The sequence below is a fragment of the Sprattus sprattus genome, assembly GCF_963457725.1.
Source record: "Sprattus sprattus genome assembly, chromosome: 8".
Taxonomy (NCBI): Eukaryota; Metazoa; Chordata; class Actinopteri; order Clupeiformes; family Clupeidae; genus Sprattus; species Sprattus sprattus.
This window is the reverse complement of record NC_137927.1, coordinates 1,340,867-1,365,411: the sequence shown is the minus strand read 5'-3', so window position 1 is coordinate 1,365,411 and position 24,545 is coordinate 1,340,867. Positions and strand designations below refer to the sequence as shown.

The 24,545-nt window shown below is 40.9% G+C and overlaps 1 protein-coding gene across 1 annotated transcript in view; it reads right to left on the bottom strand.

The window, feature by feature from the left end:
- The window catches only part of vrk3 (VRK serine/threonine kinase 3), a 54,307-nt gene that overhangs the window by 14,349 nt on the left and 15,413 nt on the right, over window positions 1-24,545 (bottom strand). Inside the window, exons 9-10 of the mRNA XM_080844080.1 lie at window positions 14,910-14,965; window positions 6,197-6,263 (exon numbers count right to left, since the gene is read on the bottom strand). Of these exons, the coding sequence (XP_080700206.1) occupies window positions 6,197-6,263; window positions 14,910-14,965 (123 nt within the window). The remainder of the gene's footprint in view (window positions 1-6,196; window positions 6,264-14,909; window positions 14,966-24,545) is intronic.

Sequence of the window (24,545 nt, the reverse complement as noted above, 5' to 3'; positions counted from 1 at the left end):
CGTGTGAGTGTGTGTTTGTGTACATGTGTGTGTGTGTGTGTGCATGCGTGTCTGGATACGTTTGTGGGTGAACCTGTGTGTGGTTGTAATACAACAGATCCTACAGCCTTTGGAGCTCTGCGCTTTTGGCAGCAATCTGTTCATCCAGTATGATGAGTTCAGCCAACTTATTATAGCGGGAGCTTTTCCATAAAAGTTGCTGTGTTTTTGAGGTGTTTGTTGCAATTAAATTGCGGGAGCAAGTGGAAGTTGTGATAGAGTTGCGAATTTCCCTCTTTGTAATTATAATTGAGTTATTTGTTAAAAATAAGTTATTAATAAACAAACATTCATTAAATAACAAAACCATTGAGAAATGGTCCTCTAAATTACCTCACCAACATGCCAAATAAAAGATTACCGGGACTACAAAAATGTAGCAAAATAGGCTGTTAAAAGTATATTACTTGTATTGTTGTTATTGAAACAAACACTGTTTAGTATTGGACTTTTTCTTTGACATCATTCAAATGTTCCTCTCCTGGAAATGGAAATGGCAACAGCTGTTATCAAGAAACATAGTAATGCGATGTAATGCTAAACACGTAGTGAGAACAGTACATAGGTAACAACGAAGTGCACCTGTTGGTATTACAAAAGGATCACCAGTAAGACTGAATAAAGTGTTATGAATATCTCAGCCTTCACATATAATGGGAAAAAAACTGCCTGTGTCACTGTGATCTGACGTCCTGTCCTGCACGCCTTTCTGCCGTTATCAATCGGTTTTGCTATCCTTGTTAATTTATTTTATCTGTATAGGGGTTTATGTTGTTCAATCTCATATATTAATTTAAAGTTGTCCAATTTCAACTAACCCATTCTTCAACACTATGCTACCTTATCTTCAAACAGAAAGTAAAGATAAAATCCCAATTGCAACAGCTTTCGAGGGTTTGGGAAATAATCGCTGCTGATTTGCTTACATCTTATTTACCGTAATTCCCGGACTATAAGCCGCTACTTTTTTCTCACGCGTTGAACCTCGCGGCTTATACACTGACGCGGCTTATTTATGGATTTTTCCCACTTTCACAAGCTTAATGTCTGAGGGGAGGCAAACAGTAACTCTGCCTAAATGAGGGGGGCGTGCGAGAGCCTGAAACTGGACTTTAAATCGAAACGTGAATGTTAAATAATGGAAGATCAATGCCGGAGCTAACAGGTATGCTTCAAACGACGGGACAGAAAATAACTTGATCGACAACTCACATTTAAAACCAACTTGCTTTTGAAAAATGTTGGAACCTCAAGAATAGATTTGGCTTTAGACCAAGAGCGGAGACTAAAGCATGAGCAATATTCGCTAACATTACATTGATATCAGAGTGAGCCCTTGCTCTATCGATTTCCCATTATTTCTCTTAGGTATGTTTATATCTATGTGAAGCCATTTAACATTCCACAAGTGGTTGTAATCACGTACAACCCAAGACTGCTTTTTCAATGGTGAGATGATTTTGAAAAATTAAACTCTGCAGCTTAAATTGTGTTTCCTGGTTGTTAGGCCTACTGGTTATCGAATTGCTGTGCTAGCTAAGGGAACTTTAAATAACCTCAGCATAAACGATTTCAATGGAAGAGTTACAGTTGCATAAAACGATAGCTAGTCATCTAGTATCCTCGATTTAACTCATAAAATTATAATGGGAAGGGGTATAAGCCCTCAGGGTGCCTGTGCAACTTCGTATGAAATAGTTCATATTCACACATATTAATACGAGTTCATCACAAGCTAGCAGCTGCCAACTGTATGTACCTTACCTATGTGTGTGAAAATGATAATATGAAATATGATAAACAATAGACAATGTTCGAGCTGCCAATTGAATGATGGTTTTACGTTGCTTGTGCTTACACCTTTGGCTAAAACAACACGGCGACACACTTTTATTCTTTTATGGTCGAGATCGGATATTTTGAACTCAAACCGGTTCCAAACAGAGGTGCCCCCTTTTTAACCAAATCGTCATCATCCTGCTCTTGAGCAACATCACTTTCTGCGTGTTAACTTATCCTCGATTGTTCACTTTAGCACTTATAATAAGCTATATATTTGTAAAATATTAATACGTTGCATGCCTACTAACTGTTCTTGTCATGCCGAGTTTCGTTAAAGCCTGTGTAAAGTTAATTTGTTTTCAATGTACCGGTAGGAACCTGCGGCTTATAGACAAGTGCGGCTTATTTATGTTCAAAATAAGTATTTTTTTACATTCAGGTGCGCTTAATAGTCCGGGAATTACGGTACATGTTTGGTGGAGTCAATCCAGAATTAGTGTTGATGAAATTATAATCAAGTCACCCAAACTGCCGTGAAAAAAACGGGAGTCGCTGAAACTGTTGTTGCATCCCTGTACAACAGTGTGTTCTTTAATGTTAGACGTTTCAATTTCTTTAATCACCCAAAAGCCCCGCTCCACTGTTGCCTGTGATAGCAGAAGCTTATTAACTAGCATTACCCTGTCCCTGACAGGGCAGTGTCCTAGATAACTGTCTAGCTAGCTAGCGGAGCTAGTGAATAGCTAACGTTAGCTAGTTTTATCCTTTATATCGTGTCAGCATTTCAGCCAGTTTAGAGTCATATACAGGTTGCCTGGTATTTTGGATGCGACGTTTGGGTGTACTAAGATTTGTTGTCACAACGAACAATAAACAAATGTGGACTTGATGAACGAAATTTAAGACCTGTTGACGAAATTTAAGACCTGTTGACAGAATATAATACCTTTTCAAGGCCTTAAATTATGAATACTAAATTTAAGACTTTTTCAAGTTTTTAAGACCTCGCGGGTACCCTGTTTATAGGACTTAGTACAGGTCAGTACAATTCAGAAGCAGCGAAAATGTGTTATTGAAAGTGATGATGAAGACTTGACTACTATAGTTTGAAAACCTTGTGTTTAACTGTAAATTAAAGCCATTTAAGCTGAGCCCTGTTGTCCGTTTTCTATTGATCATTGTAACTTGAAGTTAGCAATTCATTGTTTGCTAGGCAACACCTGAAACACTGTGTCGTGAGAAGACTTGAGAGCTGAACAAAACGACATGTTTTCTATTTACAATTACCATTTATTTTCAAAATGAAAAGAGCTTAAATGCCATATAATAAACAACTTACTAACCTCGACCGTTCGGTCATGCAGGTATATCAGACTTCGGCCCCGCCACATCGACCGAGCGATACGTTACGGCCTCTGTCTGATATTTACCTGCATGACCTCATATCTAAAGACACTGAAGCAGCAAACTTTGTGAAAATGCATATTTGTGTCATTCTCAAAACTTTTGGCCACGACTGTACAATATATATATATTATGGCATGCCGTTCAGGAAATTAACATTTGAATATATATATACAAAAGTCTTAATATATATACAAAAGTCTGAATATATATACAAAACTCTGAATATATATACAAAAGTCTGAATATATATATATACAAAACTCTGAATATATACAGTACTGTGCAAAAGTTTTAGGCAGGTGAGAAAAAATGCTGTAAACTAAGAATGCTTTCAAAAATGGAAGTGTTAACAGTTTATTTTCATCAATTCTTCATAAATTAACAAAATGCAGTGAAGGAACAGAAGAAAATTCTAAATTAAATCAATATTTGGTGCCACCACCCTTTGCCTTCAAAATAGCATCAATTCTTCCAGATGCACTTGCGCACAGTTTTTGAAGGAACTCGGCTGGTAAATTGTTCCAAACATCTTGGAGAACTAACCACAGATCTTCTGTGGATGTAGGCATCCTAAAATTCTTCTGTCTCTTCATTTAAACACAGACAGACTTGATGATGTAGAGATCAGGGCTCTGTGGGGGTCATACCATCACTTGCAGGACTTTCTGTTCTTCTTTAAGCTGAAGATAGTTGTTAATGACATTGGCTGTATGTTTGGGGTTATTTTCCTGCTGCAGAATACATTTGGTGCCAATCATACGCCTCCCTGATGGTATTGCATGATGGATTAGTATCTGCCTGTATTTCTCAGCATTGAGGACACCATTCATCCTGACCAAATCTCCAACTCCACTTGCAGAAATGCAGCCCCAAACTGGAAAGGAACCTCTACCATGCTTCTCATTATTGTACCTCTCTCCAGCCCTTCGGCGAACAAACTGCCTTCTTCTACAGCCAAATATTTCTAATTTTGACTCATCAGTCCAGAGCACCTTCTGCCATGTTTCTGCACCCCAGTTTCTATGTTTTCGTGCTTAGTTCAGTCACTGGGCCTTGTTTCCTTGTCGGGGTAGAGCTTTTTGGCTGCAACTCTTCCATGAAGACCACTTCTGGCCAGACTTCCCCGGACAGTAAATGTCTGTACCTGGGTACCACTGGTTTCTGCATCTGCTGATGCCACTGCTTGAAATCTTCCGATTTCGAAGGGTAAATAAGCTTGATGTGTTTTCATCAGCTGCATTAAGTTTCCTTGGCTGACCACTGTGTCTACGATCCTCAACGTCTTTTTCAAAAGAGCTTGAACTGCACATTTTGAAACCCCTGTCTGCTTTGAAATCTTTGTCTGGGAGAGACCCTGCTGATGCAGTATAACTACGTTGTGTCTTGTTGCTGTGCTCAGTCTTACCATGTAAATGGATAAAAAATAAACATTTGTTGTTTACATTTTTCAAAGCACATTCTTAGTTCATAGCATTTTTTCACACCTGCCTAAAACTTTTGCACAGTACTGTATACAAAAGTCTGAATATATATATACAAAAGTCTGAATATATATACAAAAGTCTGAATATACAGCCGTGGAAAAAATTAAGAGACCACTTCAAAATTATCAGTTTCTCTGGTTTTACTGTTTATTGGTATGTGTTAAAAGTAAACCTCAGGGACCAAAGCAGGAATAGAAACAGATTCAGGGACAGAGAAATGGCTGAGGTTTGGAAATGACCATAAGGATTGAACCAAAGCGGACTGGAGGTTCTTCTAAGTTCGTCTTCTCTGATGAGTCCAATTTTCAGCTTTGCCCAACACATGGTCGTCTGATGGTTAGACGGAGACCTGGAGAGGCCTACAAGCCACAGAGTCTTGCACCTACTGAGAAATTGGACTCATCAGAGAAGACGAACTTAGAAGACCCTCCAGTCCGCTTTGGTTCAATCCTTATGGTCTTTTACAAAACTCAGCCAGGCAAAGTACAACGTTGTCCCTCAGCCAGGCAAAGTACAACGTTGTCCCAGAAGAAAAACTTGCTTCCTTTTGCTCTGACAATGTTCCCCAACTCTGAGAAGTGTTTTTTCCAGCAGGGCAATGCTCCATGCCACACAGCCAGGCCAGTAAAGGTGTGGATGGAGTACCACCAGATCAGGACCCTGTCATGGCCAGCCCAATTTCGAGACCTGAATCCCATAAAAAACCTCTGAAATGTGATCAAGAGGAAGATGGATGGTCACAAGCCGTGAAAAGAAGCCGAGCTGCTTGAATTCTTGCGCCAGGAGTAGCATAAAGTCACCCAACGGCAATGTGAAAGACTGGTGGAGAGCATGCCAGTCTTCCAAAAAGTCTGAAGTCTTCCTAAGTTAAAGCATTAGTATTGTGTAGTTTAAAAATGAATATGAGCTTGTTTTCTTTGCATTATTCGAGATCTGAAGACACTGCATCTTTTTAGCTATTTTGACCAATTGTCATTTTTCTGCAAATAAATGATCTAAATGACAATATTTGTATTTGAAATTTGGTAGGAATGTTGCCAGTAGGTTATAGAATAAAACAAAAATGTACATTTTACTTTAACACATACCAATAAATAGTAAAACCAGAGAAACTGATAATTTTGAAGTGGTCTCTTAATTTTTTCCGCGGCTGTATATTCAGAGTTTTGTAAATACATTCAGACTTTTGTATATATATATATATATATATATATATTCAAACGTTAATTTCCTGAACGGCATGTCATAATATATATATATATATGTTTGTGTGTGCGCATGAGTGTGTAGTGTAAGTATTGTATATATTTAGAAAGGCATTTCCTACTTTTTTTTAAAAAACTTTTTATTTAAAGTTTTAATTGTATTAAACTGTGCTTTTGCTGAGAGCTGTTTTTAGCACTCTGAGATTCTGCTGGAATGAAGAGTGCACTACAAATAAAATGAATTATTATTATTATTATTATTATTGTTGGGGGATGGACCTGTTGCTGTTTTGGCTGCTCTCTGAAGGAAGTTCTGCTCATTGAAGATCTGTCCATGTTTGGCTGCCTGGAAGCAGAGGATGAGGAGGAGAACATCATGTGTTGGTTATTCACAACATGTTACTGACTCACTCTATTCACAAGGAACAGATAAGGCAATAATGGCATGCTGTTGGAACAGTATAAAGTTGTCTGGACATTGATGTTAACTGACATAAAAACAGAGCTCATCCAGTCAATGAGGGCGTGTATAACTCCTTTGAGACTCATTCTATCCAAATCCAAAACTAAGGGAACGTTTAACAGTTATTCTTGTACAGAGAAGATGAAATGGCAAAATATGCAAAAACTGTTCAGGAGATCTTAATGGCTTTTTATTGATTAAAGACAAGAGCTATTGACAGGGGACAAGGGAGAATGTTGCATAAATGTTGCACAACCAGCCAAAACGACATCAAAGCCCAACACGCGCCAGCGGAAATAGTGTCATTCTTGGAGCGCACCCCATCTCTGTCCCCGTCACATCTCATTAGTCACTGTCCCTGTTACCATCCATTTCTCTGTCCCTGAATCTGTTTCTATTCCTGCTTTGGTCCCTGAGTCCAAGTCTGTTGACGCCAGGCCTGCCTGTCTGTCCTGCCACTGGGACGTCCTGCAGAGTGATCCTGTCTGTCGGTCTGTCTGTCTATCTGTCCTGCAAATGGGACGTCCTGCAGAGTGGTCCTGTCTGTCTGTCCTGCCACTGGGCTAATGACCTGAGCGGCCTCCAGGAGTCTGCCTCCGGTCACCTGGACTATGGACTTTAACCACTGAAGCAGTGCTCTTGACCACTGGATCCTTAGACTGTGACAGTCATCTCCAGGCTGGCATATCTAAACTCCTCCACCAAGCTGGTCATTCGTGACAGCAAAATCCCTTTTCCATTCAAAGCTACAGTATTTAAACAACATGGTACCTCAAGCCATTTCCTTCCTAGCTTATTCATGACTCTCTTAAATGTCTCCACCTCTGAAACAACCACTTCATACACAACCAAAGGCCACCTCGTGCGTGGTGCAAAAACCCAAATGGCAAGCACCACAATTTCAGTTTGGCAGGCAAGAAGGTCTTATCAATAGTACTAATAGTTTTAACAATTAATCCTCTAAATTCTGAAACCTGTCCTTAGCCACTCAATGTTGAATTGCACCACCTGCCTAAACTATTCACAGGTTTTTATACAGTAGAAGGACTCAACTCAGCATCAATATAAAACCTCTTTTCCACCAGAAACCTCTACATTTGCTAGATTTGACTTTCATCCTTGGACCACTTTGCTCATAGTGTAGGTCTCCTTGTAATTGGAAGAATATCAAAAAGCACAATAGGAGGCAGAGCCTGCATTGTATTCTTGCCATTCTTGGCAGGTCTTTTCTTATAATTTCAGGTTAGGTTAGGTTGCTAACAAATTTGGGTAGTAACGTGCTATGTTCACTCCGTGTATTTTATTTTTTTTTCAAATAAATTGTACGTACTGGAGTAAATTTAATGCAGAATAATTCTCCTTCAAAATCTACTTCTACTCCATGATATCTTGCTATTTTAATATAAAAACCTTTTTATTCACACACACATAGATTCAAGACCTAAAACGTTGAGTGATTAGTCTACTTCTTGTAAACAAGTCCGAGCGGACAACAAGATGCGTCAACTCAACTCTGCCACCTTGTGGACACAGGAGGGAATTACAATTGAAAGAATGCGTTTCAGACAGACCGACCGACCGACCGACAGACGGACGGATATACCCTCTTATAGAGATGCCGGACGCATCTAAAAAGCATTGTAAAACAATCTGATACAGTAATCCAGAGGTCATATAGTGCAGGGCAAGTAAATGTCAGTTGAAAACATTGTAAATACTGAGCTATGAAATCCATAGAATATGAAGCTTTTGTCAGTCAGCTTATGAAGCTGACTGACAAAAATGACTTAATACTTGGTGGAATAACCCTTGTTGGCAAGCACAGACGCCAGACGTTTCTTGTAGTTGGTCACCAGGTTTTCATACATCTCAGGAGGGATTTTGGGGCAAGTAAATGTCAGTTAAAAACATTGTAAATACTGAGCTATGAAATCCATAGAATATGAAGCTTGTGTAACACCTGATCCAGACCTGAGAACACCAACCATCTGACCTCCCTTTTGCTGTCAGGTTCCTGTAACAGTTGGATAGCTATTTACAGTGGGGAAAATAAGTATTTGAACCCCTGGCGATTTCACAAGTTTGGCCACTTGCAAAGAAATGTGTGATCTATAATTGTAATGGTAGGTGTATATTAACAGTGAGAAACAGAATATCAACAAAAAAATCCAGAAAAATGCATTTTATAACATTTATGACTTTATTTGCATTTGATTCAAAAAATAAGTATTTAAACCCCTAGCAAAACTGACTGACAAAAATGACTTAGTACTTGGTGGAATAACCCTTGTTGGCAAGCACAGACGCCAGACGTTTCTTGTAGTTGGTCACCAGGTTTACATACATCTCAGGAGGGATTTTGGTCCACTCCTCTTTGCAGATCCTCTCCAAATCTTTAAGGTTGCGTTTTCAATGGGAGGGAATGAGGGAATGAGGTTCAAGCCCAATAATCCACGTTACATGGCCCCATCCATAGTCCCCTTGATGCGGTGGAGTCGTCCTGTACCCTTGGCAGAGAAACAGCCCCAAAGCATAATGTTTCCACCTCCATACTTGATGGTGGGTATGATTTACTCTTGGGGTCATATTCAGCATTTCCCCCCTGTCAAACACGGCAAGTCGAGTTGATGCCAAAGAGCTTTATTTTGGTATCACCTGACCACATTCTGTCTCCCAATCCTCCTTAGAATCATTCAAGTGTGCAATGGCAAACTTCAGATGGCCCTGTACATGCGCTTCCTTGAGCAGGGGGACCTTGGTCTTGCCCATGGTGGTGAGGTTGAAGGTGTGAAGTATGATTCTTTGGACAGGTTTCTTTCATAAACGTCACCAGTTGAGATCAGGTGTACCTTGTTAGACCTAATGAGGACTAATCTGTGTGCTTCTTGGGCACATAACCCAAAACCAGGCACGTGCAGAGGGGGGGGGGGCTAAGGGGGCTTGAGCACCTGCCCCTTTTGCCCTTGATGCCCAAAGTGCCCTTTTGTCAGAGTGTTTTTTTATTATTATTATTTTTATTATTATTATTTTTATTTTTTTTTATTTTTATTTGTGTGTGAAAAGTCCGTCTGTGCGGCCCAAAATCTATCTATAAATCCAGGAATCTCTGTGTGTCAGTCTGTCAGTCTAGGGCGTATCTCCCTGACGGTAGTTACGTTAGTTATGAGATTTCGCATGTAACTTACGCATGTCATGAACCTGTGCATCCTTGATTTTGAAGATTTTTGAAATCATAGTTTGCGAGATATTTGTATTTTACCGTTTCCCGTAGGCACTAATGGGTTATCGTTTCCTGTAGCACCGAAATGACGTCACGAATTACGTCACAAACAATATTAGCGGTATTCAAACTATCCTGCCTTCACTCAAAGTTCAGAATAGCGTTGGATACGATAAGGAGGTCCGCATTCAAATTCTTCTTGGTGAACAGATACAGACTTTTGCTCAGGTAATCTTAAGACAGTGATTGATTTTATCTATTCGTTTATATAAGCTTCTTTAAGTTTCAAAGTAATGTCTAGAGTTGTACAGTCATCTAACAGACAGGGAATAGTAATCCACGCGTAATCCAAATGCAAACGATAAAATAGAAATATCTCGCGAACTATGAATTCAGAGAGAGAGTTGTATAGAGTAAAATTCATGCGTTTTGCATATGCCATGAATAAGTGCTGTAATCACAGTTACATTTCAACCATGCTTATGAAATGAGTTTGCCAAGTTGTAAGTCAAATAAGTGCAGAAATGTACTGTAAAAATACGCTATACTAATAAACAATATGAATATTTTGATAAGCCTCGGAGGCTTTCAGATTGTCCATTGCTTTCCCATCTGTTGCTATGGAGTCCACGAAATACGCGCAAATCTCGCTGTAAGTTATGTTGGGCCCACGTCGTCATGTTATCCTCCCAGTCCTGCACTGAATTCCGGTGGGGGATAGTAACGCCATCTCCAGTCAGAGTATTTAAACTGTGTTCCCATTGTAAGGGCATAATTAGATTACGATCTATCTGAGAATGGGCTGTCAAAGCTAGCATCATCGAAGTCATACAGTAGCCTACAGTACAGTAGGCTCAGTGTTAGTTAGCCGGCTATGGCCGGACATAGGCCGATTGAACGCATGAATGGCCGGTATAATAAGATGTAAACGGCCCAAATGTCCGATAGAAAATATGTATGTAGGCTATGATTAATCAGTAACATATGAAAACAACAAAACAACTGTAACATAAACCTGAATATAATCAGCCTGCTATGTCATTAAAAAAAAGTTCTAAAGCAGATTTGGATTGCATTCGGAACATGAGCTGGTCGAAGTTCCGCAACACACGCAGACTGGTTTCCCCGCTAAAAACTGTTCACTAAAATAAACAATAACAAAATTTCAAAATGGCTAAGCAGACGTCTCTCGGTCAGTTATTCAAAAAGACAACTGATAGCCTTGATAGGCCTAATGATTCGTCAAGAAATGATTCGACTCCAAGTACATCATCCGAGGCCCCGACGGATTTAGGAAATGCGCCTGCCAAAAAACTTAAAAGGAGTTTTAAAGCTGAATGGGTCGAGCAATTCCGTTGGCTAAGGTCGGAAAAGGTGGATGGTCGAGACACAATGTTCTGTAGCATTTGTGAGAGAGCAGGCAAGTTAAACGGCTTTACGAAAGGCTCCATCAATTTAAAAAGATCTGCCTTAGTTGACCATAGCGAGTCGTCTGACCACAGAGCCGCTACGTCTCTAACACCGCAGCAAAGTGCAATGAGAGTGCACTTCGATAACGCCACTAAATCTAAAAGAGACGCACTCGCGGCACAAATGAAAGTGGTGTATCACATGGCTAAACGTGACATCCCAAGTAATCAGTTTTGCGGATTGACAGAATTACTTGACTGTTTGGAAGCTCCTGATTTTCAATGTGGTGCTTACCTCTATCAGCACAACGAGTCTCTAAATGACATGGAAATTGCAATTGAGAGGACGCTAATGGAGGAACTTGAAGGGAAACTGAAAACCAGTGAATTCCTCGGCTTAATAATTGATGAAACTGTTAACATAACAGTTGACAAAAAGCTTATAATGTACCTGAAATTTGACAACAAGGGGAAGACAGAGACCGTTTTCTTGGGAAATTACACGATTCAGTCAGGGACCGCACAAAGCATCTTTAATAAGGTGGTCGAAGCGCTCAAGGAGAGGGGTTTGGACATAAGCAGAGTGACAGGTCTAGGGTCTGATGGAGCCAGTGTCATGATGGGTTGCTGTTCTGAAGTTGGCTCCTTGTTGAAGAGAGAGAGCACTTTTTCTGTGCAAGTGCACTGTGTCGCTCATCGTGTGGCATTGGCAGCATCTGATGCATCTAAGGCTGTCCAAATGGTTGCAAATTACAAGCGCACGGTCAGTTCTGTATATTCGTTTTATAAACATTCTGCAACCAGAACTGGTAGGCTACGAGAGCTCAGTGCCACCCTCACAGAAGAAGACATGACCAGCTTAAAACAACAGTGCGCAGTGCGCTGGCTCTCCCTGGGCAAGGCCGTGGATGCCATCAAAAAGAATTGGCCAGCGCTGATAATGGAGCTCAATGAAGAGGCGGCCACTGGCAATGCACAAAGTCATGGCCTTTTAAACCAGATCCAGTCGTACAAATTCATTGCCCTGACACACACTCTCTCTGATGTCCTGCCGATCATGAACAAGCTGAATCTGTGTTTCCAGAGGGAGGACATGAATTTAGGCTGCATTCTGCCAATGGTTCAAGCGTCTATAGCAGCGCTGACCAATCTTAAAGACACCCCAGGCCCAGAAGAACACGTTTTTCAGCGCGAGTTCGTGGATTTCATGTTCAAAGATATTACAGTGACACAGAACTCCGAGACACATGTGCGCACGTTCAACACTTCGAGGAGGCAGTACATCGAACAGCTAATTGATGCTCTTGAGAAGAGATTCCCCAGTGATGACCTGAATATTCTCAAATGCTTCGATTTGATGTTCAACCCTGATAGATACCCTGCAGGTTCCCACGGTTTCAATAGGTTTAGCTCTTTTACTGGCAATTGAAAAGGATATTCCAATCAACCTCAGTGAAGTCATTGACATTTTTAAGAGCATGGGCAACAGGAAGTTGCTGTTATAACCAGGGATTAAAAACAAAATATTTTTCATTTCGTTTCGTTCGTTATTTTACTGTTCCGTTCCAGTGTTCCTATGCTTCTCTTCATGTTATTAACCGGTTAGAACCTTATAAAGGAACGGTTAATAACGTTCCTTTCAAAAATGTCATGGGGGGGGGGGGGGATGCGCCCTTTTCCAACGTTGTCGAAACAGAGTTTGCCTACAACTTATAATAAATAATGAAACAACATTATATCACCTTGCAGTTCAATTTTATTTGTTTCCAGTCGGCAACATGAAATTAGGCTGCAGGACCATTTAAATGCAAACATGGCCATGTCTTCCGAACTGAAGTCCGTAAAAAAAAAGGAAAGCAAGAAAATGCAGGAGCTAAGACCCATGGCTATTCAAAACAAAATGACAACAAACTCAGCCGGTCACATTTAGGCCTACATTCAAATTCGGAAAGCATCTCCAACAAAACGTTCTCCATTACGCGAAAAATAAACACAACTCATGTCCATACCTAGAGGCCTATGCCTACTCTCTTCTATTAACTCGAGAGCTAGCCTATTTGAAATGGACAACAGATAGCTTACATACCAAATTGCTTATTCAGTTTAAGGAAAAGTATGTCCTCCAAAACATTCTCCTTCAGATTGCTGCGCAAAGGAGACAGGATATATTTGAGAGACGAAAAGGCACGCTCTACACTGACCTGGGGAACGGGCACAGGCAGCACAATCATTGCAAGTTTGGATTGATCTGTTAGGCTACTCGCAGCTCGCTAGTGTCAACAGTAGTTTCACTTCAGCCAGGCGGTCTGGGTAACATTTAGCGGGCAGGTAGCCAAGCCCATCACTTCCGGAATAAACCTTTATTTCAAGATTTATTTTAACAATAATTTTATTTCCACAATATTTCAAGAAAAGTTATTTGGAACGAAAAATAACGTTATTAACCGGTTATTTAAAATTGAAAATAGTGTTTTCACTCCGGAACAGCTGAAATTGTTTTTGTTCCCGTTTTCGATTACGTTCATCACAAAATTTTGTTCTTTACCGGTTTTCGTTTTCTGAACCGTTTCTAATCCCTGGTTATAACTGCAACAAAGAAAAATGCCACTGTGATGTGTAAGACAATAACAGACAGATACAGACACAGACAGACAGACAAACACAGACAGACAGGTATAGTGACTGACAGAGACACAGACAGACAGACAGACTTCTCTATTCTCTTTCTCCAATTAAAAATGTTCCCCTTTCAGTTACAGTTATACAGTATGAATACATGGCTGTTAATAAATACAGGATGAAACATTTAATGTTGAAGTCATGTTTGTGTAAAAACACTTGGTTGCATTTGGTTTTACTGAGATTAGAAAACAAAAATAAAGCTGTGAAATGAAAATAAAGAGATGTCATTATTTATTAATTTTTGTCCTCTAATTTGATTAAAACTGAAAAGCATGGACTCCAGTAAGAGTAGTCAGAGTTAAACAGTCAAGTGTCTAATGGTGATCTAAATTGTATCTAATACATTATCTTCATATGTCCTAAATTAATGCACAGCTTGAATTATGGCTTTGAATGAGCAACTTGTTTTCAAGCAGTCAGCCTTGGCTGCAGCCTCTCTCAGCAAGTAGTCTCCTCCAAACTGTCAGCAGTATGGCGGGTCAGTCACAGTGAGCCACTTTCAATGTTAGTTATCTTTGCATCTTGTCATGATCACATACCACTTGTCATCTGATAATCACATCAGTACAGCCCACCTCCAGCAATATCAGCAGCAGCAGCCTCCTCACCAACCCCCTCAACAGAAGCTGTTCTATGTACCCATGAGGTAAAACAGACTAATTTTGCTTTGCACTGACCTCTAACAAATAAAAGAGTATGTACAACGATATGGTATGTTGTGATTCCATGCTACATTCTTTATGAATATGGGTTGCTACAATTCAAGGTATGCTTTTGTATCGTGTTACAAATCCGTGCTACATGTGCCCCCTTTTTAACTTTGAGCACCTGCCCCTCCAAAGGTCTCTGCACGGCCCTGCCCAAAACCCAGAATTCTTGCTGTTTGTTTGGGGGTTCAAATACTTATTTTTTGCATCAAATGCAAATAAAGTCATAAATGTTATAAAATGCATTTTTCTGATTTTTTTTTTGTTGATATTCTGATCTCACTGTTAAAATACACCTACCAATACAATTCTAGATCACACATTTCTTTGCAAGTGGCCAAACTTGCGAAATCGGTAGGGGTTCAAATACTTATTTTCCCCACTGTATGCCATTAAGTCTTGGCATTGGCCTAACTGCTCATGAGGCTCAAATGGAATGACTCATTTACTGATGTGTATAAGGACATTTCCCAGATCATCAGAATGTTATATTGAATAATGATTAACTCACCAGCCTTAAAATGTATTTCTGATTGAGGCCGCTTGGGTCCGAGCCCCCTACCTGCACTGGAAAGAGAAATCACAGATTAAAGCTCAGGGTCATTATTGACATGTTCATGAAGAAAGAGGAACCATTACACATAAACAAAACATTGACCAATATTTTTATGCTTAGCAGATTATTCTAAAACAGGAGATCAGGACATTTTTTCTTTTTTAAAAGCCTACCAGGATGTGTGTGTAATTGCACGAACCCATAACACAGGTGAGCTCCTGATTTCTTGCTAAGGCCTAGGAAAAACCGACCGACCCTAAAAAAAACTGCCGAACGTAGCCTTTTTTTTGGGGTGGGCCGCGTTTCCCTGTCGATCTAAAAAAATTTCGTTTTCTTACGGACTTCGGAAGACCATAGTCAGAAAATATCTCTGAACGCAGCTGAAGTGTTCTCAGGAGGATTCTTAAATTTAACTTGAAATTGAATAAGGTGCCAGATTTCTAGAGACGTCCAGGCGAAAAACACATTGTTAACAGCCCTGTATCCAGGTTTGCCCAAACAGTAGATGCTGCGTGTGCTTTCTATTACTATGTACCCATGGCAAGTGTGAGAGCGGCGAAGTTGCGTAGTGGCCGCGAGCGGTATTGCAGACAGATAGACATTTCAAATTGGATATGAAAATGAAATCTGACACATAGTTTCAGCGTTAAACTAATACAATAATTGCTGTCTGTGGTTCTATATGGGCTGTGGAAATAATTTAGATAATTGATATAATTGAGAACCCCTGGTTAAATGTGTTCTTGGTCACACCAATTTGAAAGCTGGACCAAAGTGTTTGATTTAATTCAATTACAACTAGGCCCAATACAAAGTTAAGCTGTAAGTGCAGTTTGGAGTCTGGACAGTCTTTTTCTCTCAACGCCTCAATAGGTAGATCTTGTCTTCACCAAGGCTAAGGTCGGTGATCTTGGGCCTAAAACGTTTGGGGACCACTGCTTTAGAGGCTTAACAGAATTATGTTCTTTGTGAGATTTGTGAATGCCTGATGGAATGAAATAAATTAGTTTGTGAAATTCCTTTGGATACGGACTCTGAGCTTGTGGCCATACCCACGGATAGACGGTTACCGGGGGCCCATCACAATTGTATAAAAAAAAAGAAATCCCTACCTACGTACTCTAATTTTTTCAGGGCTGAAACAGGAAACACAAAAAAAAAATTCCTAGGCCTAATACAGAAGTATGCAGGCGTAATGCACAACTCTTCCAGTAAAGGATATGTGATATTTTTTGGCACAAAATAAATCTGATGTCAGTGATTGGTGGATGCAAATGTCCCCAATCAGAGAAGAATGTCAACTTGGCATTGTGCACATACATTTGGGTATCTGGCGTACGAGAAAGTGAGTTATGACTGTCGAGCAAGGAGACGTGTTGCCGCTGGAAAACGTATTGAAACCGGAAGTCGTCACTTCTCTCCGGTATCTGGTTGGTTAAACCGTGTTATCTGACCAGAACAGAAAAAAAAACAGGACCTTTGTTTTATTCTTGTGGAGATATGTCGATTGCCTGACGGTTAATGTTGTGTCACGCTGTTACAGTTCAATTGCAATATTAATAGCGGTTGAATTACCCTTGTGACGGTGTAATCCCTAGCGGTAAATAAACGTTAACACCTTGAATGACTGATTAAGGATATATGTTACACATCACAAATACACGTAATCGATGTTTTTTTGGACAAATTAGATAATTGGTAACTAAGCTTATTTACAGTAATTCACGCAAGCTAATTGACCTAGCTAGCTAGCTAGCAAATTAATTACTTGTGTGTCGGTGTAATCGCTAGCGTTAAATAAACGAAAACGTAAATAACATAAATGACTCTGATGACTGATTAAGGATATATGTTACACATCAAAAACACCTGTAATCGATGTTTTTTGGGGGGAAATTAGATAATTGGTTAGCTCAAATTACAGTATCTTAGGCGAGCTAATTGACCTAGCTAGCTATATGGTGTTTAGGAAGCTCAGGCTAGCTATATGGTGTTTTGGTAAGCTCAAGCCAGCACTCTCACAGACACACAATTGATGTTCAGCTTTGCCCAACACATGGGCGTCTGATGGTTAGACGGAGACCTGGAGAGGCCTACAAGCCACAGAGTCTTGCACCTACTGTGAAATTGGACTCATCAGAGAAGACGAACTAGGAGACCCTCCAGTCGGCTTTGGTTCAATCCTTATGGTCTTTTACAAACCTCAGCCAGGCAAAGTACAACGTTGTCCCGGAAGAAAAACTTGCTTCCTTTTGCTCTGACAATGTTCCCCAACTCTGAGAAGTGTTTTTTCCAGCAGGGCAATGCTCCATGCCACACAGCCAGGCCAGTAAAGGTGTGGATGGAGTATCACCAGATCAGGACCCTGTCATGGCCAGCCCAATTTCGAGACCTGAATCCCATAAAAAAAACTCTGAAATGTGATCAAGAGGAAGATGGATGGTCACAAGCCATGAAAAGAAGCCGAGCTGCTTGAATTCTTGCGCCAGGAGTAGCATAAAGTCACCCAACGGCAATGTGAAAGACTGGTGGAGAGCATGCCAAGACACATGAAAGTTGTGATTTTAAATCAAGGTTATTCCACCAAATATTGATTTCTGAACTCTTCCTAAGTTAAAGCATTAGTATTGTGTAGTTTAAAAATGAATATGAGCTTGTTTTCTTTGCATTATTCGAGATCTGAAGACACTGCATCTTTTTAGCTATTTTGACCAATTGTCATTTTTCTGCAAATAAATGATCTAAATGACAATATTTTTATTTGAAATTTGGTAGGAATGTTGCCAGTAGGTTATAGAATAAAACTAAAATGTACATTTTACTTTAACACATACCAATAAATAGTAAAACCAGAGAAACTGATAATTTTGAAGTGGTCTCTTAATTTTTTCCGCGGCTGTATAAGGCGCTCCGGATTATAAGGCGCACTGTCGTTTTTTGATAAAATTAAAGGCTTTTAAGTGCGCCTTATAGTCCGGAAAATACGGTATATGCATCCTCATTGAAGTATGACTGCATTTCCACCATAGCACAATATATCGTTTTTTCTCGGTAAATAGTTTGCATTTTACCACACTGAACACAATGCATTGACATTTAGTCATTTAGCAGACGCTTTTGTCCAAAGCACAAGGGAGAGAACAATCAAGCTAAGTACAAGGGAGAGAACACTCAAGCTAAGAGCATTAAAAACCTGGTGTAACAATAAATACTGCTAATTTTTTTCAAAAAAATAGAAAAAGACATAGAAAGAATAAAAAGAAGTGCGGTCCTGTTACTGCTTAAGTGCAGGTTAAGCCAAGGTGCCAGTTAGGAAGGGAGGTGCTCTCTGAAGAGTTGGGTCTTCAAGAGCTTCTTGAAGGTACAGAGGGACGACCCTGCTCTGGTAGTGCTAGGCAGGTCATTCCATCAACGTGGAACTACAACTGAGAATAGTCTGGATTGCCTTGCTTGCACTGGGGGCAGTGCCAGACGACGCTCACTGGATGAGCGCAGCGTCCTGGGTGTAAGATTTGCCCTTACAAGAGCATTTAGGTAGGTGGGAGCAGACCCAGTAAGCACTTTGTAGGCAAGCATAAGTGACTTGAATTTGATGCGAGCAGCTACCGGCAGCCAGTGGAGCTCAGTGAGTAGCGGGGTGACATGTGCCCTCTTTGGTTGGTTGAACACCAGACCCGCCGCCGCGTTCTGGATCATCTGTAGTGGTTTCACCACGCATGCCGGCAGGCCCGTTAGGAGGGCGTTGCAGTAGTCAAGGCGGGAACTCACCAAGGTTTGCAACAGCAGCTGGGTGGCATACTGGGTTAGGTACGGCCTGATTTTGCGGATGTTGTATAGCGCAAAGTGGCATGACCTCGCGACAGAGGCGATGTGGGCTGTGAAGGTTAGTTGGTCATCAATAATGACCCCGAGGTTTCTTGCTGTTTTGGATGGAGCCAGAGATAAAGAGTCAGTGTTGATGTTGATGTTGTGGTGGATGAACTGTTTGGCTGGGAAGACCATCAGTTCTGTTTTGGCCAGGTTCAGCTGAAGGTGGTGGTTTTTCATCCATGTGGATATATCAGCAAGACAGTCTGTGATCCGTGCCGAAACAGTGTTGTCCTCAGGAGGGAAGGACAGAACCAGTTGAGTGTCATCGGCATAACAGTGGTAGGAAAAACCATGCTAGGACCCAGCGAGGTGGTGTAGATGGCAAAGAGAAGTGGTCCCATTACCGACCCCTGGGGCACCCCAGTGGTAAGGTGGTTGGGTACAGATAGATGACCTTGCCATGACACCTTGAATTAGCGCCCGGAGAGGTACGATTCAAACCAGGAGTGTGCCTTGCCTGAGATGCCCATACTTGATAGTATGGACAGAAGGATGCGGTGGTTGACTGTATCAAACGCAGCTGATAGATAGATGTTGGATGGGATAGGGTCCAGCGGGCATGTAGTTGGGCGGCTACCTGCTAGGATTTTGGAGACCTCACTCTCAGTGAGAGGGGTGAAAGAGGGAAACGATGAGCTATTGATGGTAGCGCCCTTAGGGGGGGAAGACAGTTGGTCGAATTGTTTCCCAATGGCTGCCACTTTCTCTGTGAAGAAGGAAGCAAAGTTAACGGCTGTGAGGTTAGTAGCTGGGGGAGGAGGAGGAGCCTCCCATGTCTCCCTTGATTCTACTCAATATTAGGCCTACATCTACGACAGATTGACGGAGGTCTGCTGATCTAGCCATGGCAAGTAGCCTAATAACAACCAGTTGAGACCTTTTTTATTTTTATTTAGAGTGTAGTATAACATTAACAATCTGTTTTCCAATGCAAAGGATCCTAGTGGATTACAGATCTCTCTTTCATCCGTGTACAAAACAATCTGCAATTTAGCATTGCTGTGTCTAGCCCTAGTCAAGACTTTACATTGCCCACCCCCCTCCTCACACTTTGCTTTACCTCCAATTCATTGTCTATGTTGTAAGAGCTCCTCTTATGCTGTTACCCAAGTACTAGCTTTGAGTCTTTGCTACAGTGCAATATTAAATGTGTTTGTGGATAATACAATGTAAAACTACACTCCATTGCTTAAGAGAGGTGGCCAATCAACTGTATGGACATCTTGGGGGATGATTAGACACAAACGTTATTTAAGCCCAGCCCCACTGATTGGCATGGGTTGGTCAAAATAATAGAAACACTCGTCAGTACAACGCAATACAATTCAATAGCACTACAAACTGCAGCCTCTTTGTAAAAGGTCGGGATAGCCTTCGCGCTTAGAGCAAGATGTTACTCATAGGAGGACTCAGGAGGGAGAAGATGTTGAAAAGATGGGCATTTTTATTATACCCAAATAAGGCATAAAGGCTAGTCTGGGAAGTCCCGCCCCTCTTCTCCGGCCAATTTGATTTAGCCTCTGAAGGGGGTCTGGCAAACTTAGGATAGCAGTTCACTTCAAGATTTCCAGAATCCTTGGAGCCAATCACACACTGGCTTTTGGCTACCTGGCGTGCCATTGGCGGATTTAAAATAACCACGTCTACCGTAACAAAAGCGAAACTTAAGAGAAAAGCACAGTAAACTATATACTGCTCTCGCGGCTGTCTTGGATGATTTCAAAGGCAAGTTTTCTTTGAAAATAGAACAGAAATCTGCTCTGGAACAATTCATACAGAAAAAATATGTGTTTGCTTTATTACCGATCGTTGTATCGTTGTATAGTATCGTTGGTCTGATTGGTTCAAGGCGTGTCCAATTACGTGAGTGAAGTGGACCTCCATTGAGGAGTTGGCCAGACTAACTGAGCAAATGAAATGCAGTGAAGGGGCGGGGAATTCCCAGACAACATAAAGGCAGTAAAAACAATGACAATACTAAATCAATATAAATTAAAGTTTCCAAAAAGACAAATAAATAGGCATCATAGCCTTAATACCAATATACATAACACCAATATACATAACACAAGTCGACTGTATCACAATGACCACATTAGCTGGCCAGTGAGAGCTTGTAAGGCTTACGCCTTATTAAACACAAACACTCTCGCAAACAGAAAAAGGCATGTTAAAAGGACCATTGTAACTAGTCCCTGAGAGCTCCAAAGACTTACGTCTTGTTACACTGGAACTCTCCTGAACAAAGGAAAAAGGGGAGTTAAAGTAGCCTAGACACAAACCTTAATTGGCTCAAACCAATCAAAACAGCAGGTGTGACATCGGCACAGGAACCAACACCTGTGGCTCACAGCAGCCCTACCTTAGCAATCAATGTCCCAATCAGCTGGGAAACACAGGCTACACATGGTAGCAATTAGGCTCAATGACGGCATAGCCGACACATATTAAAGCAGACAAAATACAACTCAGGCATATCGCGCCCTCTTCAAAACACAAACTTAGAGACACTAAACACCGGTAGACAAACGGTATGAAATATGACAATATGATGTATGATTGTTAAACCACATAAACTGAACATTTCAGAGACAAGACATTGTATGTTTGCTGACTTTAACTGAACAAAGACCTGAACATCAAACATGCAACACACACACAAAACACCTGCACCCAGTCCACAAAAGCAGCAGCCTACAGGCTGCAGTTGCGGGTCACACAGGTGCCCCGCAGTGTTGTTTTTGGCAGGCATTTTAGATTTAGTTTTAGTCTTAGTCTTTTTGACGAAATGCTTCTTAGTTTTAGTCCCATTTTAGTCATTTCTATCTTTGAAAGTTTTAGTCTTGTTTTAGTCCGACGAAAACTCCAAAGGTTTTAGTCTAGTTTTAGTCCGACGAAAACTCAAAAGGTTTTAGTCAAAAATCAAATATACATAAGATGCGTGTATTTATTTAATAGGCCAATACATTTATCATAATGAAACACACTGGCCTTCAGGTGCCTTTTGAGGTTTGTGGTATTTTTTTCCTGTGAGTTTGAAGCCGCAGCATGAAGTTGTGGTCGTGGCTTCGTCTCCGTGACCGTCGTTCGACTCGGCTCCCTGTCCCCATACTGCCCGTACAAGCAGGGCTGGAAATTAACTTTTTGGCTGGTAGATGAAATTTTTTACCAGCCAATCATATTTTTTACCGGCCAAAATGAAACCTGCCATTTCAGACCTACTCTGACATTGTTTGATCTAAACAATCTTTGCCTATGATTTTAATATTATGTTAATCACTCTCAGAATGGATTAAAAGAAATCAACCAATATTGCCCAATTGGCTGGTGACTGCCGCAACACGCGCTGTATGCTATACCCAGGCATCCTTAAAAGCCCTCCATAACTATACATTCATTATTTAATTTACTTTTGCATGACCACAATTTTTTAAAGCACATTCAAGAGTTGGCTATTAAAAATGTACTTCAGATGAATTAATTTAACCTCATAAGAAGCGCTGCATTAGGTCTACTAAAAAAAAATCTAAATTAAGCTTTGAAATGACACCTATATGATAGATAAATATTGTCCAACTAACACTACAGCATGGATATTCAAAAGCTTATCATACTATAGTCTTACTGATCTGACAAAAAACCGCATTGAAAAAAACTAAGGGAAGGCAAACATTACCTCTGCTTCACTGAAGGGGGCGTGCGAGAGCAAAGGAAAAAAACTTACCGGAGCATGAAAGTGTAGTGGGCGAAAGGCTTGATGTTTTGAATACATGTGTTACACAAAATACAATGAGCCACCTACTGCAACATGCCCTTGGTGTAGCTGTAGCTGCTGTTGTGGCTGTTGTTTCTTCCTCCCTAGATGTTCTCTGCACCTTTGCTTGAGGTGATGCAACGGCAATGAATCAGCACATTATTTTAGCTTTCGTTTAACTGCGTTAACTTGCGTGTGGTCAACTAAGTCGGTTTTAACTTTAAAATCGCTCTCGAAATATTAGATTAGACTTTAGACTTTATAACCTTTGTATTCGCCGGCAAAGTATTAGAACTTTGTATTCGCTGGCAAAATTGTTGTATTAAAATTTTAAGAACTTTATGTTACCCCTTCCCGTCTCCCACCGTTCGTGTTGGCGTTGCAAGCTATTTTTAACCATGACGGGCGCAATAGTCGGGAGATTTGCTCCGTAATGCTAGCCTGGCCATTACCAGCCTGTGACTCCATTTCATTCCGTCTTTCAGTCTGGGCCAACCCAATGCATTTTGGTTTCCGAGATCGGCGGGTGCTTATCTTGAGGTTTAAAATCATTGGAGTTCCCTTAACCAATCAGCAACGTTTAGTAAGCATTCGGTAGATTAAACTCTTCCCAAAGCCAGTTGGGAGAAGAGCTACGACGTCCTTTCCAATCATAAAACTTTCAAGAAAATACTCTTGTTCTCCTTTTAATTTTCTGATGTTCTCGAGAGTTGAGACAACTTTTCCGATAGCTTTTCGTGTCTTTTCCTCCAAGGCGAGTTTTGCGTCACAGCTCTGAACTGTTCGCTGATTGGTCCTGCAAAATTTTGAGTTCTGGAGACGATTGTCAATGGGGTTGGGCCAGACTGAGTATGAGCTTGAAATCAATTCAGGCGGAAATACGTAGGCTGGTGTCACCAGGCTACCGTAATGCCCCCCCCCCCCCAAAAAAAAACCGTGCACATTAACACTCACGCGCAGATAATGGGTTACAGCCTAAACGTATTGCCCTTACAATTTAAGTGAATTCTCCTTCTGCATATTGTTTTTTTACTTTTTCACTGTCGATTTCCAAATCTGTGTGAATATTCATGAGAGCAAGTCCGGTCAGTCTTTTGTCAGTCATCGTACTTCGTAGATATGTCTTAAGATTGTACTTAATGACCGCTCAGCAGACGTTGTTTAAACGGGCATTGTCAACAAGACTCAATGAATGTTTGGGTGGAAATTTGCCGAACTTTCCAGTGCTTGACAAGGCTCACTGCGATTTGGCTGTAACTCATTTAGCTGTTTCCACAGCTCCAGCTCTGCATACTCAACGGCCATTAGTTGTCCGTACACCGATTTTATTTGCTGCCATACATTGTTGGATAAGGAGGAGGGGTGTAAGATACTGAAGCAAACCCTGAATATGCTGATCATAAAGTCAAATGACTCCATTCATTTGGACAGGGAGATCGTAGTACTGCATTTTTTTTGCGCGCCCCACTGTCTGCAGTTTACCTATTGTAATATGCGTTCATAGTATTGAATTACAGTGGCAATGCATGCGTCGTGCTGGGAACAGCGTGTGTCAGATAACTTTTGTAAGCGTTTGTTTGTACTTTAATCACTATTCGTTTGTTTGTGCTTTGTGCACTGGCCAGGCTCAGCGCATGATTGCAGACTCTCTCTCTCTCTTTCTTCTTCTCACGTAGCAGAAGGTACGCACAGTGCGTACAGCCGTACGGCAGCTGCGCGTGAGCGAGGCTTTTAGTGTGTGATGGGGTCGTGACTGTTAAGACAAGCAGCTGGCTCCATTTCTGATGTCTGAGCTCTTGATTGACATTGCACGCATATTATAGTTGGCGGAAAAAAAGCATGTTTTGAAACTTTGTTCGTCCACTCACTAACAATTGAGTCTCGTCTAGTTCTCGTCTGACGAAAATGTCTAAATTTTTCGTCACATTTTAGTCTTTATATGGCTTTGGTGACGTTCGTCTTAGTCT